We start from the raw sequence: 20,487 nt of genomic DNA, 5'->3' as shown, positions 1-20,487 counted from the left end.
GGTGATCGGCAGGGCGATTGAGCGCCCACTTGCACCCACCTTGGCCTGGTGCTGCTCGCTCACCTGCTCCACCATCCCACCATGGTCCTGCTCTTGTCGGGGCCCATCGGGGCCAGCAGTGCCTCCACTGCTGCCCACTGCCAGCGCTGGGTTGCCAACACTTGCCATGTTCTGTGCCGCCTCCTGGTGGTCAGCACACATCATAGCGAGCAGTCGAGCTCCTGGTCTCCGGGTCGAACTCCCGGTTAAACGATTGCCCGAGGGGACAATGTGCATATTAGGCTTTTATTATATAGGATGAGGAAAGTAGGGATTAGAGCAATTGGGGTAACTTCCCATTTCTCTTATCAATTTTGCCACAAAGCTCTACATTAGTATTTAATGTCATTGACAAAGCAATAGTATTTGCCTTCTTTCAAGGCAATTAAAAATAATTTTACATTTGAAATTCTTTTTAAAAAGTAAACCTCAAAAATTAGCACTGTTTGAACCCAAGACTAGTAACAGACAATTGGTGAAGTAAAAAATGTCCTCTATAGAAAGTCTATTTTCAAAGACTAAAATATATACATATTTATTTTAAATATATATGGACCACATACAGTAATATTTGAAAGAAAGTATAACTATAAACAAATAAAGCATTACCCAGGGTTAAAAGTGACCAATGCTTCATTTCCCTTGCTTAAAGTTTCTAAGAGGAAAAACTTCAGTGAGAGTAAGAACACTTCTGGTTTTTCTCTACCCTTCATCACTCCCTGGCTTAGAGAGGAGAAATTACTTGAAAGGACTAACTGGATATGCTTTGCTCAGCATATCTGTATATTTGCAATGACGTTCCTATTAATGCTTTCTGACATGTCCTAAGGAGCTGCCAGTAGTGGCCTGTACTGACTGCCTGGGTGGGTAAATCAATTCAGATGTTATATACTAAGAATCACACTGCAGTTGTATATCAGTCACCTCCTCCAAAATAATTTTTATTCAATAAAAAAAGCTGATACTTTGACCTCAATATACCTGACTTTCATATTTCTCTATTGATTCCAAAAGAGGAAAAAAGGGTGTAATGTATTAAACCTCTAATATCCTAAAATTCAAGATACAGAATAGAAAGTGTCTTTAACCCTTTGAGTGCCAACCAATATCCTAGGAACTATGCTAAAATTGCCAAGGCATTTTTGCTGATTTTACAGCAGTTTAGGAAAAAAATTATGAATTGCAAGTAAATGAAGTTACATATTCAAAAACTTAAGGAAACCTTTACTACATTTGTTTTCATTTTTGACATATATTGTTTGCTGATTGTATTATAAAATACTAGTAGAAAAAAATTTTGAACAAAACATATGTTAAAATAGAGGGACACCCTTCTCCAATATCTTCCACAAAATCGTCATCTTCACAGCAAGAACTGACATATTTAGCAATATCATCATCACTAATAAAAGCAGACTTAGAACTGGACACCATTTCGAAGCTTTAGGGCTACAAAATCTGAGAAAACTTGATAAAATCGTAGTACCTGTAAAAAATTAGGCAGATAAATGCCAGTGGTCAATTTTAGAACTACAAACATTCGGCATCATAAGTAATCTGCACTTAGGTGTCATCTGTCAATAAAGAGTGAACTACTAGCATCTAATAGTGACATTGCAGGAGGAGTGCGATAGCGCTCCCCGGCACTCTAGGGGTTAAGGATAAAGTTTTTCAGCGAAACAAAATTTTTAAAAAGTTACAAGGATCTGGTCAGTACAAAATCAGAAAGTGTACATAATAAGGCCTGGTGTCTTATGAAATAATCATACACACAAAATACTATCATCAGTAAATAAAATGTATGTAGCTTCTTGCAGAATCATCCAATTGTGTTAATCATCCAATTTTTTAAACCATTTTCATGGGTTATAAATAACACAGCTCTTGAGTAATAATACCCAGTAATATAGACTAGTAGTACATAAAAACTTTACAAAGAACATGCTATTTTTAAGAAATAATGATTTAGTCTGATGCAGAACAGATATTGGCACACATACAATAAAGCCACATGTGGGTTACAAGGCATATGATCATAACTAGGGAGAAGTGCTTTCATTAATTCTAGAGAGTTATTATTTAAACAAATCATTTAAGCAAATTTCCTTTAGAAAATGATAGGCCCTTTCAGAAATACCAGACAAGTGAAATTCATCTGTGAATATCACCTTGGTATTCAAGGGAAAAGGCAAATCTAAGTGTTTTTAGAGTCCTTGAAAGTCATTTTATCAGAGAAATATGTTTTAACCATACAGATTTTACCTACTACATGTATTTTATTTATGTATTCCAAGTTTAAATAGCTACTTAGGCAGCTATTTCAAGAAATGTTGTCAAAGAAGGGAAGTTTAAAAACCTACAATCTGGTATAGAGAAACCAGTGTTAAATAATCACCATATACAGAAAGCAATAAGAAAATCACTGTAATGTTACAACTCAAACAGTTTTATTTAATGTTGTCCTTTAAATTTTATCCTTCTGATTCCTGAGATTTAAATGTATGTTCTATAGACCTGTGAGAAAAGCAATCGATCATATTATGTTCCTCTTCTAGACCAAATTAATAGCTATTTTATAATTTGAATGTTTATCATTAACGAGGTGACATTTTAACATATTTTGGTTTAATGCAAAAATGATTAAGTTATTTAGACTTACTAGAGTCAGTGTATAATACAGTTTTCATCTTAAATTATATTGTCTTTATAATGGAATATACCCAATTTATATATTTAACATTTTCTGTCAAATAGTTCACAGTAAAATAAGAACAGGACCACCTGTGCTTAATAGTAGAAATCAGGAAAGGCTTTGTAAAGCAACTAGTTTCCTCGGAAAAACAATTAAACATGAAACTGAAATTAAACAAGCAAAGAGGAAATGGAAGAAACACAGGGGGAAAAATAGAATGTCCCGATTCAAACATTATGAAAATATGAAAATTAAAAAATAATAATCAGAATATACATTTACTCACAAGTTTATCAGAAAAACTGGGCTATTTGCTAAACTCTCACAAAATTTTAAATCCCAGTGATGGCACACAATAAGTAGCACAGATTAAAAAAACAAATTCCATTAACCTAATCTAATAGCTTCCTATAATAAAATGATCTATTTGAAGCAAAAGTATTTACAATATATTCAGCAATTCTTAATATCATATCACATGACAAACTAATAGCCTAGGACCTAGGTCATAGATCTAATTCATACAGTTTCATGAGAAAATTGTTATCTATATATATTAGACATGGACATATATAAATATATGGACAGATTTTTATATTTATAAAATTAGTGGTTCTTCCTATGACCCTGCAGGATTAAGAAAACAATAAACAATAGTTTAATCTAATATGTAATAAACCCAAGGAGAGCACTATACAAAACTAGTGTAATAACTATCAATGACCCAAATAATTCAAAGATCTTAAAAGTAGGGTCAAGTTTTGTGTAGATGTGTTATGGGGTATGGAGGATCAAGAGCTAACTTCTAGAAGACTTCCAACACAAGAAAGAAAATAAATATACTACAATGCAATTGTATCAGTGGCGTTTCTGGGGAAATTATATACTTTTCTAGAACTTACAGGAGGTGGTCCTTCGAGATTACATAATAAAAGGGAAAAACCAAAACGAGCACTTACTTAACAATTAAATGTTATTTTTACTGTCAAAAAATAAAAATTATATACTAGATTCTTAAAGAAAATGCTCTGTAGTAATTTTGTAAAATATTATAGTAATTTTAAAAATCTGGTCACTTACCTTGAACCATATAATACACAAACTAAGGAGATAATGATTGAGAACAGAGCTGGCATTTATGCAGAGCAAGCAACTGTCTCTGTGGTATGGACTTTCCCAAAATATCTCCCACATGGGCCTATCCCTGATGCCTGAAATTCCTTTGCAGTTGGTGCCAGTCAGAAATGCAAATAAACCTATAGCACTCATCGTAATTAAGAACATTATGCACTAGCTTTTAGGTCCTATAATTCTTTATGACACATAGCTAGAACACACTTTAAAAATATGACACATAGCCATAATATGTTGAAAAGTGAACACGGAGAAAAGCAGAGGTAGGAATACAGATATGAATATAAAGATATGGTCCAGGAGGGAGATGAAAGTGCAGGATGCAACAGTTGGGTTAAAGAGGAAAATGTTAACAAAAAAAAAGAGAAGGGCTAGAGAGATGCTTTAAAGAGGTCTATGGTAGAAAAATAAGGAGAAACTTTTCCTAATCTGCATTATAATTTATTTTATGAGCAGGCATGGTGTATCATACAACTTTGAGAATATAATGTATTTTATAAGTTGTATGCTATTAATTAAGATAACTAAGGGATTTTTTAAAAAGTTTAATTTATAAATTTGCATTTAAGAACTAAAATTTTTCCTCAAAATAAGTTTTACTGATTTGTCTTTTAATTAACACATGCTTATTAAAGAAAATTTGAAAAATACTACAAAGTATATAGAAAGTTTAAAATCACTTCTAAATTCCTTAACCATGTAATACCACCATTAATATATGGGGAAAAGGAAAGGATTTTGACTTGTGTATGAAAAGATATATATCATGAAAATTAATTATTATACAGTTCTGTACCTTTTTATATAAAATTATATTGTGATCACTTTTTCCATGCCACTGAATATTCTTCACAGTTTTAAGGCTCTAATGTTTTAGGGCAAACCAGTAGTTTCTTAATGTTTGTTATTCAAGTGAACTATTTTAATTTTAAATCTACTTTTTTTAAATTTTAAAACCTAAGGAAAATAACTTTTATACTCCCCTCTAGGAATACAACCAATATTGTTACTTTGAATTCAAGTTTGGAAGATTTTCATGACTTCTGTTACCTAAGAAATTTAGCTGGGAAAGTAAAAAAAGTTCTAAAATTAAATAGGGTCAGTAAAGTGTTGGATCTTTGTTTTAACCAATATTGCAAAAGGTAGACATAAATCCCAATACTCACACTGTATGAGTCAAATACTATTTGGCTCTGAATGCTATAACATCACGTGGAGTTTAGGAATTTTGTATTCTTTTGGCTTTGGCTGAATTACATTCCGGTGGCCTTTGGATTTTCTTTTTTATTTTTTTTAAAGATGTAGCGTCTGTTTCCTGCCACATCCTTCAAAGGTATGGGATGTGTGTGTGTACTAGAATATACAAATATAAATTTATGTTACTAAGGTCTCCAGTGGCAAGACTTGTGGGATGTTCTAACTTCAATGACATTATTTAGTAAAGAAACAGTCATGACCAGGCTCTTAGATGGTGTATTTGACAGTACAGGAAGGAAGTGGAGAAGCAGCAGCACAGTAACTGTAGTGAGGAAGAAATAAGCAGCTAAGAGGGTTTATGGAAATATATCCAGTATTGTACAAGGAACAGACAGGACTGGAGATGCTAGCTTTAGGGATAAAGGGGCCCTTAAGGAAAACAAGAGGTATGACACTCAGGGCAAAAATAATGAGTAGACAGTAGATATTGGTTAGTCATGGGGGCAGATGAGTGAAAGTCACACCTGCTTCAGTATCCTAAGAACTTTGTATTACTTAGTAGGAGCATAAGGTCTAAGGTTGAACAAGCTGGATTTCAATTGAGCTGTGATCTAGGCACTTCATATATTTTAGTTCATTTCCTTCTCAACAATGCAAGTGCTGTTTACCCTTCATATACAAATTAAGGATATTGGAGAACCTGAGACATTAAGAAACTAGCTCAAGGGTACACAGCTAGTCAATGGTGAAAACAAGATTCAAAAGCCTAAATCTGTTTCTGCAAAAAACTGTATGCCTTTCTGCAACATCACTAATTATCAGAATTTTGTCTAATACTTTTAACCACAATATAATTTTAGAAAGCAATCTATTTTCAGTTAGTGCAAGAGAAAAATACATTGCATGAAAAGGAATCTACTATGAGGGTGGGGAGACATTTAGATAATATCACTGAAAATATTTATATTATAAAGTAATTTCAGAAAAATAACACTAATATCTAAAATTTCAAAGCATTTCTAGAAAGTCAAGAGTGCCATTTTTTAACAAAAAAGAAAGTTTTCATTATTTCTCTCTCAAAATAGACTTGGTATTAATCACTAGACTAATTCATATGGGCTTTTCTTCTTCGTAAAAAAATTTTTTTTAACTATTACTCAATGATAAAGTAACAATTGCTAACTTTGAAAAACAGTGTATTGTTATTTCAAATAATTTCGATATAAAAACTATGTGAACCTAAAAGTTTTAGGGATATTTTTACTTTTAAGCAGCAAGATGTCCTTCAAAGGTAAGAAACAGTATATAGTGTATTTTATAGCATATTTAAGGAGAGTCAATCACAATAGTAAAGATAATATTCCATTTTAGTTATATTTTTGAAAAATATGGTTCTTCACTATCTTTAGCTTTTATTATTCGGAAGATCTATGGAATTGTTGATTTTATTTTTAATTTTTTTCTTTAAATAGTGAAAAAACTATCTTAGGATAATCAAGAAAATACTGTCTAATTAATGAAGCCATATATTTGCTTTTCTAAAACCTAATGTTTTTAGACATTAGTGAAAATTGTGGATAACTATTATGAAATCTTCAGAGTTTTGAGTTTTGATTATGAAAAGTACTCACATTTGACCACCTTTTCAAAGACTTCCACATGATTTATGTTTTCTGCTTTAGGGAAGCAGGAAAATATTCAAACATATAAATGAACTTAAGTACATAAGGCAAGAGAAACTGGATTTAGAGAACAGCTCTAATAGGGGCTTATCTGCATTACTGAAGACTGGCTTTACAATAGAAATTTATACATTCAAGTCGTTGAAAAATTTATACATTCAAGTATACATTTACAATGTATATTAACCTTTGGGTTAACTTAGAAGACACGATCAAATTTACCCCCTTAGAAAAGTCTACCCCAAACTCTCAATTATGTACGGAACAACTGCAATACAGGTTAAACTTTTTCTAAAATGGGAACATCTTGCCTATCAAAAGATACTTCTAGGAGCTGAGGCATAACGTACTAACAAACGAAAAAGTTCACAAGGTGCAGTGTGTCATTCGTACACTTAAGTAAATACTGCTTTAGTTTTAATTCCTGTTTCCATGGTAAAATTTTCTTTTTATTTTGTTGGTATAGGATAGTCATGTTTAAAAATAAAGAACTTCCAACATCAAGCTCCATCTAATTTCTGAGTCAAATTCTGATATGGAGTTACCTGCGACAGGCCAGCTTTTTTGGCCACTATTTAATCAGAGGCTTTGGGAGTGGAAGAAATCCCAGAATTACCGTTAAGTCTTGTTCCCAGCCTTTTAGGTAGCTAAAATATTATAACCCACAGGAACATGGACCCTCCCCACCTTCAGGGAAATGAGTGCGTGCATGTGCCTGTGTGTGTGTGATATTGAAAGACGTATCGTAGTTGCTGCACTACCATTTGAACGTGTTTAAAAATTCTCCTAGGAAGAAAATAATGACACCATTTCCCTAGTCACGGGGAGGTGGGCCTGGGAGATCCCGGCCACCTGCTGTGACGCGAAAATACAGAAAGCGGCCAAGAAGCTGTGGCTCTGGGAGAAGCGTCCCAGTCGGTTCTATGGAAACGAGAGACGCAGGTGGCCTAGCGCCAGGCTGGCTGGAGACCGAGCTGCTGAGCGCCGCAAACAGGGGGCGGGGAAAACGCTCGGCCCCCCGCACAGCAGAGAGGGGCTCGGGGCCATCGCCTCCGCAGCGCCGGCGGGGCAGGGCGGGGTCTGCCGCTACCGCGCACCCACGCAGGAGCCTAGGCGGGCGAGTGGGAAGAAGAGCGGCTGCCGCGCACCCCCGCCCCTGCCTAGCGTCTCAACTGGGAACGGCAGAAACTTCGGGGGCACAGAGGAAGCATCCCCACGGAGTCAGGGTACACTGTATCTTCCGAGTGGAGGCCCTTTACCTTCCAGGCCGGAGTGTCTGCTTCCCTCAGGCGGTAGCAGGGGTGACAGGGGAGAAGACTGCCGACTGCCGCCGCCGCAGCACTGGCTGCTCCGCTAATCCGGGCTCTGGGAAATAATTTCCCGCCGCGCGCTCCGTGGTCCCGGAAGCTATTGGATCACTTCCGGGTGGTTGTTAGTGACGCTGTCCAGCCGTTGTCAGGTGGGCTGGCCTGGCTCCTGCTAGATCAGCGCTGGAGGTGGGATACTGGTAAGTGATTTTTACGCGTTGCCTCCTGGGCCTGGTATTTCCGGTCAGGGCACCGTACAGCATCTTGGCTGGACCCAGGAGCGAGCGGGCGAGGGTTGAACCAGGAGTCCCCATCCATCCATCGCTGGGGTGCTTAGCCCCCTATACTGCTAGAGAAGGCCCTGGGAGCGCGGCTTACCCTCTTCTCCACTTGCAGTATCCAGCCCCAAGTTGGAAACTGACCTCCCGTCTCCAAAAGTCCCTCAGCAAGGGTGAAGACCCCGTGTACCGCAACTCGGTTTACTGCCGAGTGTCTCTACTGATAATCAAAGAGTGTTCTTACTCTCCCGTTGTTGGCAGGGTTTCTCCAGAGCTGATTTTTACGATACTTTTCCTGAATACCGTTTCCGTTGCCCTGGGTTGCAGTGTCTGAAAAGCAGGCAGTCCTGGACACCTTTTACAAACATTTTGGAAGTGGGGTGTGAGGGTCGTGCCTGATCTAGAATTAATTCAACATCCTCGCAGCTGTTTTGAATTAGGTGAGAATGGTCTTTATTTTCCTGGCTGCTATGAGCTCATGAGGTAGAGAACAAGCTTAAAGTGTAAACCGTGGGCTTTTAAATGCATGCTTTACTTTTTGGAAACACCAGTGATCAGGAAACAGGTGCACTTTCTTGGAAGGTGTCCTGGCTCACCGCTCCAGGCTTCCTCAATAATGAAGGATTCAGGAGAATTTTAGACGGAGGTCCGGGGTAGCCAGAAAAGTTGTAAAGAGGCAAGGTGCTCTCATTCAGCCGAAGATTTAAAACATAACATGATGTAGTAAACCTTGGCGACTCTTGTCTTTCCTGAGTAATGCAGTTTCCTGAGGTAAACAGTTTTCACTCACCACCTTATATTTAAATCACATTTTTTTCCTCCAGAAAAGCCAGCTGATTTTTTTTTCTAAAACAGCCAATTACGAAACAAGTTCCAGGGATAACTTTACCATAAAGAAAAATGCAATAAATAAGTTCAATTGAAGGCCTCTGATGCATCAGCAAGTGCCTAGTTACTTTTTGAAAGCAATGCACCATGTTTTGAACAGCACATGGACCTTCTAATCTTAATACTAGTTCACCAAATTCTTATAATCTCCTTTCATCTCAGTTTTGCCATTTTTTATCAAATCTTGTGTTTTCCCTTTATGTTTCCCGTTGAAAGGATTGTAATAATTTAATGGGCGTTACATGTTTCCATATAGCAACATGTGTTTAGACAGGCAGTGATTTTGTAAATCATTACTCTTGATTTGTGGTATCTCCTGTCAAATTAATATAGCCAATCACTAATACTAACCACAAACAGCTATTGTCTGCCAGACACCATACTTCCATTATTTTATTTAAACTTGCTACAGTTCTACAAGAAAAATCATATTATCCCTATTTTGCAAACATTTTATATTGAAACTCAAAGATGTGTTACTGAGACTCAAAGACATTCCCACAAATTATACAATTAAATGGCAATTGACGTTTGAAGCCACTCTACCCGACTCTCCACGTCGGCTCTTTTACTGTGCTCTCTACTTCCTCTCACAATAATCATAACAGAATCATTTTCACTCTCAGGTAAAATTGGATAGATAGTATATCAAATTCTTGTGCTAAGGAATTAAGAAGTTAATTTTTTATGTTAATGTTTTAAGGATTAAGGAATGTTTTAGGGATTTTAGGAATTAACATAGGGTATGACTAATCAGATTATATGAATAATCTGATTTCTGTGTTGATCCTTGGCCAATTTTATTATCCTAATTCAAACAAATATAAGCAATCTAAGAGATTATCAGTATATTCGTGATTCTACGTCCAGAGTATCAGCTATCTCTTTAGGCAGCTTTTTATACATATTTACATACATATGTACTTATGCATGTGTGTATATGGAGAAAGAGAATGATCACAAATTCATGAAATTAAACTTTGTAATGCCCTGTCAAGAACTGCTATTTGCTGGTTATTAGCAAAACTGTTCTCTCCTGCTCATATAACCCTCAGACAGATGGTGATTATCACATATTCTAAGGGAATAATATGCTTAATTAAACATACCCATTCCAATATTCTATTTAATGTAGAGAAATAGAAATAACCTAATTGTCAGGGAATTCACTAAAATATAGTTGAAATGACCAATACTGGAAGTTACAGAACTTAATTCTAAAGAGTATCTTGTTGTATTGAAAGTCTCTCTCTCTCTCTCTCTCTCTCTCTCTCTCAAAGGCTGTTAAATCTTGTTGTTTACCCATATATTCAGAAAAAAATCACTTCTACTGTTGTGGTAAAAAATAACCTTCCCTATTTATAATGGTCTGGCCCTCTAGCAATTTCAGCGCGAAATTATAGCTAATTTGCCTACAAACGTCAGGTGGTCATAATAATCTAGCCACTCAGTGTGTGTGTGTGTGTATAGTCTCATTGTGATGTGTACTTTATTATATTGTATTAACTATATGAAAGATATTTGCTTTGCATGCCCCATAGGTAGATCTCAGTGATGTTTTTTTAATTGATTTTAAAGAGACACAAAGAAGAGAGAGTGAAAAAGAGAAAAACATCGACTTGTTGTTCCACTTTATTTATGCATTTATTGGTTGCTTCTTAATGCCCTGACCAGGGATTGAACCTGCAACGTTGGCATATCAGGACCATGCTCTAACCAACTGAGCTACCTGGCCAGGGCAGTGATACTTTGTTTTTAACCACATTTCAGTGCTTACGAAGGTTGAGATATCAGTTTTTTCATCTCACACCCAGCATCTAGCACTGTGCCCGACATATAGTAAGTAGGTGTTCAATAAACACTTATTGAATGAACAATTCCATTTTCAAATGTGCTGTTCTTGTTTTTATCTTTAAGTGTGTTTTTTAAAAGGGACTTACGACATAAATAAGTGCATATTTATTGTTACTCACTTTGCCCTCGAAATATGTCCACTTCAGTCATCTAAAAAAGGCAATGGTGGTATCCTGTCAAGAAGATTGGACAGTGAGATAGGCTATAAGAGAATACCTAATATTAATGTTGCTTACTTTCTGCTATTCAGTGTTACATTGAATCCTCACAGCACTATAGGATTTTATTATCCTCCTCCTACAGATTAAATAACTGAAACAAAGATAAGATCTGTAAATCGTTATAGGTTATACACAATCTGGAAGTATCAGACCTGTGATTTGGAACAATGCTGACTCTAAAGGCCATAGTATTCACCACTTTACTATACTGCCTCCAACTGGGTTTTAATCCTGGCTCCTCTACTAACTAGGCACATGTATACACAGGAAATTTTATTTCTCTGAAGATCGTATTTCTCATCTATAACATACAGGGTTTGGCTTAGATGATCTATCAGGTCTCTCCTAGCTCTAAAATCCTCTGACTTTAGTTGGCTACCAAGTATTAACTGAATACAGCAGTTCTAGTGTGCTAGAAAACATGAGTGGAGTTTTATCTGTACTTATTGGTGTCTCCAACATTGGTAGATGTACAGTTATGTTTTTGTAATAGAAAGAACAAAACCAAAATATTAAAACACACACACACACACAATCCTCAGCCATGCTTTTTGCCAGTAAGACCCCAGTAAGTCAATGAACTTGTGAGCCTATGTTTTCATATGTAAAACAGACCTATGAAACTGCTGTGAGGGTTAAGTGAAATGATACGCATAAAACCTCAAACACACTGTCTGACACACAGTTGCCATTAAGTAAATATTGATTCTCTTTTCCCCTAATCTTGTGAGCATAAAAGAAGATTGGTGGATATAAAAATGCTTTATAAATTAGCCAAAGGTGACAAATTTTTCCTCTTGTTATATACACAAATAGGTATTATGAGCAACAATTTACATATGACCATTGAACACAAAACATGTTGGCAACACAGACAAAAAATTTTGCTTCCAGGAGGACAAATGAGGAAAGACATAAGGATGAAGGTAATGGTGAGGATTTCAGTAAAGGGACAAGATGGAAGAATTCCATTGGAGGATGAAAAGGTGTCAGAAAAGAGAATAGTGACTAACTCACTTCAGATAAGTAGAATGGGTGATGGCTAATAGTAGAGGTATAAAAGCTGAGTTCAGGGCAAGCTCTGGATAGCAGTGTAGTCAGGTTCAACATATTAGGCTTCTTACAATAAGCAATGATTTGTGGGTATAACCAGGATAGTGTGGGAGGCTGGGCTTGGTATTTAATTTCTTTCTTGTAGAAATAATACCCATTTGTTACAGAAATATAAGAATATACAGATAAGCCAAAAAGAAAAAGAAAGAAATGAAAACTTGCCCATAGTTCCACTCCAGCCCCAGGTCTTCACTTGCCCACTTACCACACTGGGTCCACTCTTGGCTGGGGAACATCCGCCTCTTTCCAGTGAACTCTGCTTAGCTGGCCCAAAGGTAGGGGGGGCCTCGGAGGGCCATTTGTCCCCCTGTTTCTGGGCCTCCACCCTGAGGGGATATGGGCTCACGCTGAGACTGGTCCACGAGCATATAGTCCACAGGGTGGAGGCTAGGCACTGGGACCCAGCTGTGGTGGCAGTGGGGTTCTGAGTCTCTCTCATGGTCTGAGGTCTTCTCACTCCTTCTTGCTGTCTTCTCCATGTCTCCTGCACCTTGCTGATGTCTGTGACTCTAAGCAACCACTTGCTCCTCTCTGAACCTCAATTTCCCACCTAAAGTCACAGGGTGAACTGGATAGAGGACCCGTAGGCTCTTTCTTCCCAGGAGTAACTCCAGGATCCCCTATGGTGGGGTTAGACTTAGATCTGCCTCCCCTTCCTGTGCCCTGCTCCTCCAGGATCACCCTTTTCTGTTCCATGACTTTCTGTGACGCCTTATCTACAGAAAACAAAACAAGAAAACACAAAAATCCCACCCCCTTTCCAGCATTCGAATACTGTGGAGTTCCTTCCAGGCTGCTCAGCATCCGTCTGCCAGGCATAATGCAGGCTCTTGCTAGGCTGTGTCCTTTCATAGGCTGGGAAACAGGGTTTTGTCATTAGAAGTAATGAGTCTGCAGACTGCTGACTCACCTTCTCAGGTGACGACTGGTTAAGGGAAGTTTTTGAGTGGTGAACTCAAAGACCGCAGTTGAGTCAGGAGGCAAAGGCAAAAAATCAGCATAATTAAATTGGAAGTGGGAAAGGGCACTGCCTCCCAGCTGTCATTGTTGATATGTTATTGGAGACAGGTTTTTGAAATGATGCTCCTGCTATAGCCCCTCAAACTTTGATTAAAATACAGGCAAACAAGGGGAGAGGCAGCTCAGGAGATATTCTCAGTGCTAGAATAGTGCCTATAATATTTGTGCTTACTCACACCCCACCCCCAGAAATTAAGAACAAACATATATAGTTGTTTAAATCCATTGCGGATTTTTTGCTGAGTAAATTTCTCATGAAAATTATCTAAAACTAAAAAGAAAAAGACAGACATTGTAATTTTTATTATTAGGCAAAAGAGCATAATGTGGAACAGCTGAATTCAGAGACCACATGAGCATGAGCTCAAACTCATGAACTTATATAATATGATCTTGAAGAAATTAAGTTCTTTGAGCCCCAATTTGTTCATTTGTAAAATGATAAAATTAACTTTATGAATTTATTAGGATTAAATGTGATAATGTGTGAAAGCACAGCGGCATCAGAAAAACTAGAGATCGATCTCATGTTTTTTGTTGTTTAATAAAGTTGAATTGCTTTAAAATAAGGTCTGTGGCTCCAGTTGTGAAGTCAAAGAGACTTGAGTTCTAATTCCAGCTCTATCACTAGTTGTGAAACACTGAGGACACCGGGAAAGGTACTTTTCTACTCTTATTTGTAAAATGGGAATAGTAATAATGTCTTTATAGGGCTTTTGTGGAGATTAAATGAAATAATGATGAATAAAGTTTAATATGGTGGCTGGACTTGTAAGCACTTTATTTGCTCAAATTATCAAAGAAGGAGATGCCAAGAGAGGTTTAGATATGCAAGAGGTTTTTTGGGGAAAGTGCCTATGGAAGATAAAGGCAAAGGGAGCAAGAGTGGGAAGAAATTGCTTTCAGGCCTCAATGCAGGTCTGACAATCTGAAGCAGAGGAGGAAGGAAGGCAGGGGAGGAGGATAAGTAGAATCTCAAACTGCTTCTTCAGCCAGGCCCATGAGCAATCCTGGAGCTAACGTCACGTTAGAGGAGAGCCGTGTCACCCCAGCACTTGGCATAATGTTAGTTATTAGTAAAAATAACAGTTGTCACAAGCTATCATTTAGAAGTGTTTTTAAATTTCAACTCTTGATGTTTACAGCCTGTCCCAACCTCCCCTAAGGAAAGTACAATCCCTGCTGCCACACATTGACCTTATCATTTGAGGCACATATGGCACCCCTACCCCTATTATTGTTTTTAATAAGCAATTGTAGAGACCAATCAATTCACTGCTTTTCAAATGGCAGGTCACAGCCCTATCAATTTGGTGACTATTAGCTTGCATTTTTGTTTCAGCTATGTGTGGCTTCAGGTTTTGGACATAAAATGTGTTTGTTACTGTGAATCACAGTTGAATTTTAAAGCAAAAGATTTAAATTAACTTCGTTTATCTTACATTAGGACTAAAGAGGTGATTTAACTTGTCCACATAACTCAGGAAACATGTGACTTGAACCAGAAGCTAGGTCTTAAGAATCTAAATTTAGAGCTCTTCCTTTTGTATCATGCTTCTAGGAAAAGCCTTCTTATTTCCAAGAAGAGGCTTCTTCTTTGCTCTACTTAGAGCACATAATCACTGTTTTCTAATTGGTTAATCTGATAGGTTTTTCCTGTCACTTTCATTATTTTTTTGCTGAGATCTCCTCTTCCCTGACTCTGGCCATTAGGTGTAAGAGGTTGTTTTACCATTCAGCAGCGATGCTGAATTTACTGTCCATTTTCCCATTGGGGAGTACAGCTAATGCAACAGTTATATACTTACCTGATTTAAGTTGTGTGTGTTTTCTTTAATCCTCACCCGAGGATATGTTTGGATATGTCTCCATTGATTTTTAAAGAAGCATTGATAAGTTGCCTCTCATACTCACCACGGCCCGGAATCTAACCCGAAACCTAGGTATCTGTCCTGACCAGGAATCAAACGGGAAACCTTTTGTTGTACAGGACGATGCTTCAACCAACTGAGCCAGAGCTGGAGTTTACCTGATTTAAATTTAGGATTGATGGAAGATCTTTTTGAGGCGTATTATCCTGATGAGGTCTTAATTTTTACTAATTTCAGTGAATATTATTTTGTGCTTCATTGTCATGACATTCTTTACCCATTTTCTTTGCTTTTTTGGACTTCAGCTCACCAATTTTTTTTCAATTTTAAAATGCAAGTTTTTTATATAATCACATAATTTATTCCTTTATAATTTTAAAAATATCGATTTTTTTATTTTCTAGCACATATTCATACCTACCCTCAAAAATTCCAAGGGGCAATTTAGCAATGGTGAGCTCTGTCCACTAATATTCAGAGATTAGAATCGGGAAGAGTTTGAGAGGGGGCTGTTTGTAAAAGGAGCCCTCTTCCTAGGCCTTTTGTGTTGTCTTCTGTCCCATGGTATTATTAGGCTGCCTGTGCTCATTGTTTTGATTGAATTTACCTGGTAAACTCTTTCTGGGCTTTCTCATTTATCTAACTCAACAGTTCTCAAATATTTGGTTTCACAAGTCCTTTGCATTTAAAAATTACGGATGACCTCAAGGAGTTTTAATGTATATAATTATATCTACTTATAGTTATTATGTTATAAATTTAAATTTATTATTTCAAAAAGAAATAATAAAGCCATTACATGGAAATGTAAGTAGCATTTAAAAAAAACCACAATATTTTTTTTCCAAAACAAAAATTGTTATGGAAGAGTGACATTGTTTTACGTTTTTGCAATCTCTTTAATGTCTGGCTTAATAGAAGAGAGCTGAATTCACAGATCTACTTCTGCATTCAGTTTGTTATGGGATGTTGTTTTGGTTGAAGTGAACAAAATCCAACCTCATACAGACATGTAGTTGGAAAAGAAAGGGTATTTTAATGTCCTTTTCACTAGAACTTTAACAAGTGATAGTTTCTTAAAGTTTAATTACAGTGTGAATTCTGAAATCAGTTAACTTTTTGTGCTGTGTTACTTTAAAATCCCTTAGTTTGGCCCTAGCTGGTTTGGCTCAGTGGATAGAGCATTGGCCTGTGGATTGAAGGATCCCGAGTTCGATTCTGGCCAAGGGCACATGCCAAGGTTGCTGGCTCAGTCCCCAGTGCAGGGCATGCAGGAGGCAGCCGATCTGTGATTCTCTCTCATCGTTGATGTTTCTCTCTCTCATCATTGATGTTTCCCTCTCTCTCTCTCCCTCTCCTTTCCTCTCTGAAATCAATAAAAATATTTAAAAATAAAACAAAACAAAATCCTATGGTCTGTCTTGAACTTTGGATGAATCTTTGCAAACACCTGATTTTGTTACATAATGCATTGGCCATATGTAAAACATTGATTCATTGAGGTATGCTGATCTTTCAAATCTTAATGCACTTTATTATGCAGTATCAAAAAAATGCTTATGTTAATATCACCAGCTGTCTCATCAGGAAATCTTAAAATACTAGGAAACTGTCCTTATGACAATATGAATTATCAAAAATTTTTTATTTTTGCTTTGAAAGTTCTAAATTTATCACTGTCTAATCAAATGACAGTCAAATTTGGTTGATTTTTGAGAAAAATCTGGCATACTCAAAAATTAGTAATAGAATTACTAATTTTAATAGAATTACTAATTTTTACTGCCTCATCAAAGCCATTAAATGAACCTGTCATTCTTTTTTATTCCAATTGTGTGGGGGTGAAAAATATGACAACTGTAGTAGCCAGGATAATGACTACCCTAAAGATGCTTATATTCGAATCTCTGGAACCTGTGAATATGGCAAAATGAAATTAAAGTTGTTAATCAGTTTATCTTAAAATAGTGAGCTTATCCTAGATTATCCAAATGGGTTCAATGTAATCACAGTGGTTCTCAAAAATGGAAGAAGGAGGCAGAATAGGAATTCAGAGTGATTCCAAGTGAAAAGGTCTCAACCCAGATAGGTGGCTAGAAAGTGGGGGAAGTGGGCTAGGGGCCAAAGAATGAGAGCAGCCTCCAAAAGCTAGAAAATGCAAGGAAACTGGATTCTCCTCAGAGCCTCCAGAAAGGAATGAAGTCCTGCCAATCATTGGTTTAGCCTAGTGAGACCCAATTCAGAATTATGACCTAGAGAACTGTAAGATAATAAATTTGTGGTTTTATGACAACTTACAGAAGCAATAGAAAAACTATTACAACTAATACAGTTTGAGAACTGCATTTTGTGCTAGGGCATCATTGCTTTTGCACTATTAGTACAAATGTTAACCTAGCGAAATGTCATATAGTGTCTTTTATGAAAATAGTTTTGACCTTGAGAACCCCCTAAAAGAATATTGAGGCTCCACCAGGGATCTGTGTACCACACTTTAGATTTCTTATTCAACTCTTTCTTTGTACTTCCTCTGTGTCAACCACTAGCTTAGGTTCTGGGATGCAAAAATAAAGAAGGCACAGTCCCTGTTTTAAGATTATAATCTAGTGGTTGAAAGTGGTAAGTAAATCAGTGGTTGCAGATAGCATAGAATGACAAGTACCCTGACTGATATACTGTATATTCAAGGGAAGGAAAGAGACCAAATTAGTCTTCATGTGCTTGCATTTGGTGGGAGAGATCACAAAACTAACTACTAGTACATAATGCAAAGTGCTATTAAGGAAATATCTCTACTGGCAAGGCAAGGGAGAGACCTTTATATTCTCATTTAGCAGTAAATGGGGTTTCATTTTCTCCACATCCTCCCCTACACTTGTTATTTTTTATTTTTTGTTTGTAGCCATTCTGGTGAGCTGTGAAGTTGTATCTCATGTGGTCTCAATTTGCATTTATCTAAGGTCAAAAAGATTGACACCTTTGATTTCTTCTAAGGTTTTTATATATGTTAGCATTTATATTTAGGTCTCTGATCAATTCTGAGTTAATTTTTAAACATCTTTTAATGGAGTCTGACTCCATTCTTTTGCATGTTACTATCCAGTTGTCTCAGGAACATTTCATGAAAAGGCCAATCTTTCCCTATTGAACTTTCTTGAAACCCTCATCAGAAATCAATTGGATATTGTATAGGTTTATTTATGGACTCTCAGTTCTATTGCATTGATTACATGTCTGTCCTTATGCCTATCCTGTTACTCAGTCTTGATTGTTGTAGTTTTATAATAAGTTTTGAAAATGGGAAATATGAGTTCTCTAACTTTGTTCTTTTTCAAGATGTGTTGGTTACTCTGGGTTCCTTGCACTTCATATGGATTTTAAGATCAGTTTGTTAATTTCAGCAAAATAGGCAGCCGGGATTTTGATAGAGATTACATTCAATCTGTAGATTGGGAAGTTTTGCCACATTAATATTAAACCTTTCAATCCATAAACATGGACTTTTCATTATTTAGGTCTAATTCAGTTCCTTTCAGTGATGTTTTGTAGTTTTCAGTGAACAGGTCTTACAGTTCTTTTGTTAAATTTTTCCTAAATATTTTATTCTATTTGGTAGTATTGTAAATTAAATTGTTTTTCTAATTTTATTTTCAAATTGTTAATTGCTAGTATATAGAAATACAGTTGATATTTGTTTACTAATCTCATATCCTGCAAACTTTGTTGAATGTATTTATTAGCTCCAATAGTTTGAGGGTTTTGTTTATTTTAGGATTCCTTAGGATTTTCTACATACGAGATCTTGTCATCTATAAGTAGGTAGTTTTACTTCTCCCTTTGCAATCTGGATATTTACTTTTCTTACCTAATTTTCCTGGATAGAACTTCCAGTACAATGTTGAAGAGGAGTGCTAAAAATGGACATTCTTGTCTTGTTCCTGATCTTTAGGGAAAAGCTCAGTCTTTTACCATTAAGTATGAAGTCAGCTGTGGGTTTTTTATAGTTATCCTTTATGGAGTTGATACAGTTCCCTTTTATTCCTAGTTTGTTGAGTTATTTTTATCATGAATGGTGTTGAGTTTTAACACATCTTTCTTTGCATATACTTAAAATATCATGCATTTGTCCTTTATTCTATTAATAAAGTCTATTATATTGATTCATTTTCCTGTGTTGGAGTCAACCTTATATTCCTGGGATAAATTTCACTTAGTCATGGTGTATAATTCTTTTTTATACTTGTTAATATTTTGAGTATTTTTGTCTCTATATTTCTAAGGGATATTGGTCTATAGTTTATTGTAATGTGGCCTCAGAAAATGAGTTGGGAAGTGTTCTTTCCTCTTCTGTTTTTTGGAACAATCTGTGAAGGATTGGTATTAATTCTTCTTTACATTTTTGGTAGACTTCACCAACCAGTCATGCCATCTGGCCTTAGGCTTCTCTTTGTGGGAAAGTTTTTGATAATTAATTCAATCTGCTTACTTGTTATAGGTTTACTCATATTGTTTAAATCTTCCTCACTCATATCAGTACTTTGTGTCTTTCTAGGAAGTTGTCTGTTCATCTACGTTATATAATTTGATGACACAATTTTTTTAGTATCTCTTTATAATCTATTTCTTTAACATCAGTAATAATGTCCCCTCTTTAATTCCTAATTTTAGTAATTTGAGCTAAAAGTTTGTCATTTGAACCTATTTTCAAAGAATCAACTTTAGTTTCATTATTTTTTTCTATTAATTTTCTATTCTTTTTATTTATTCCCAGTCTAATCGTTGTTTCCTTCCTTCTGCTTGCTTTGGGTTTTGCTGGCTTCTTTTTCTAGTTTCTTAAGGTTGAAGGTTAGTGTATTGATTTTAGATCTTTCTTTTTTAATATAGGCAGTTAGACTGCAGTTTTATGTTCTTGTGGTGTGTTTGTTTGGCTCTGTTATCGGGATAATAGTGTCATAGAATGAATTAGGAGGGTTTCTTTCCTTTGTTTTATGAAAGTCTGTGAAATGTTAGTATTATTTTGTAGCATTTACCTATGAAGCTCTTGCAACTTTTCCTTGTAGGAAGATTTTTGAATTAGCAATTCAATTTCTTTACTTGTTTTAAGGTCTATTCCATTTTCGCATTTCTTCTAAAGTCAGTTTTAGTCATTTATGTCTCTTTTTTTGAGAAAATAGAAAAGTTTTATTATAGT

The 20,487-nt window shown here is 36.1% G+C and overlaps 2 protein-coding genes across 4 annotated transcripts in view; one reads left to right on the top strand and one right to left on the bottom strand.

Moving 5' to 3' along the window:
• The window catches only part of SLF1 (SMC5-SMC6 complex localization factor 1), a 66,534-nt gene extending 58,410 nt beyond the window's left edge, over positions 1–8,124 (bottom strand). For 2 of the 3 annotated variants that reach the window (XM_014543967.1, XM_014543968.1), the window contains exon 1: positions 64–91. In XM_014543967.1, the coding sequence (XP_014399453.1) occupies positions 64–75 (12 nt within the window). In that variant the 5' untranslated portion in view covers positions 76–91. Of the gene's footprint in view, positions 1–63; positions 92–8,003 lie in introns of those variants that run through there. The other variant, XM_005871508.2, reaches the window with a different exon arrangement.
• Positions 8,125–8,179: 55 nt separating this feature from the next.
• Positions 8,180–20,487, top strand: part of KIAA0825 (KIAA0825 ortholog) — a 365,931-nt gene continuing 353,623 nt past the window's right edge. The window contains exon 1 of the mRNA XM_014543966.1: positions 8,180–8,251. The gene's annotated coding sequence lies outside the window, so the exon portion shown is untranslated. The remainder of the gene's footprint in view (positions 8,252–20,487) is intronic.

Source organism: Myotis brandtii, unplaced genomic scaffold, assembly GCF_000412655.1.
Source record: "Myotis brandtii unplaced genomic scaffold, ASM41265v1 scaffold344, whole genome shotgun sequence".
Lineage (NCBI taxonomy): Eukaryota > Metazoa > Chordata > Mammalia > Chiroptera > Vespertilionidae > Myotis > Myotis brandtii.
Note: the sequence above shows the minus strand (reverse complement) of the source record. Positions and strands in the feature narration are given on the sequence as shown.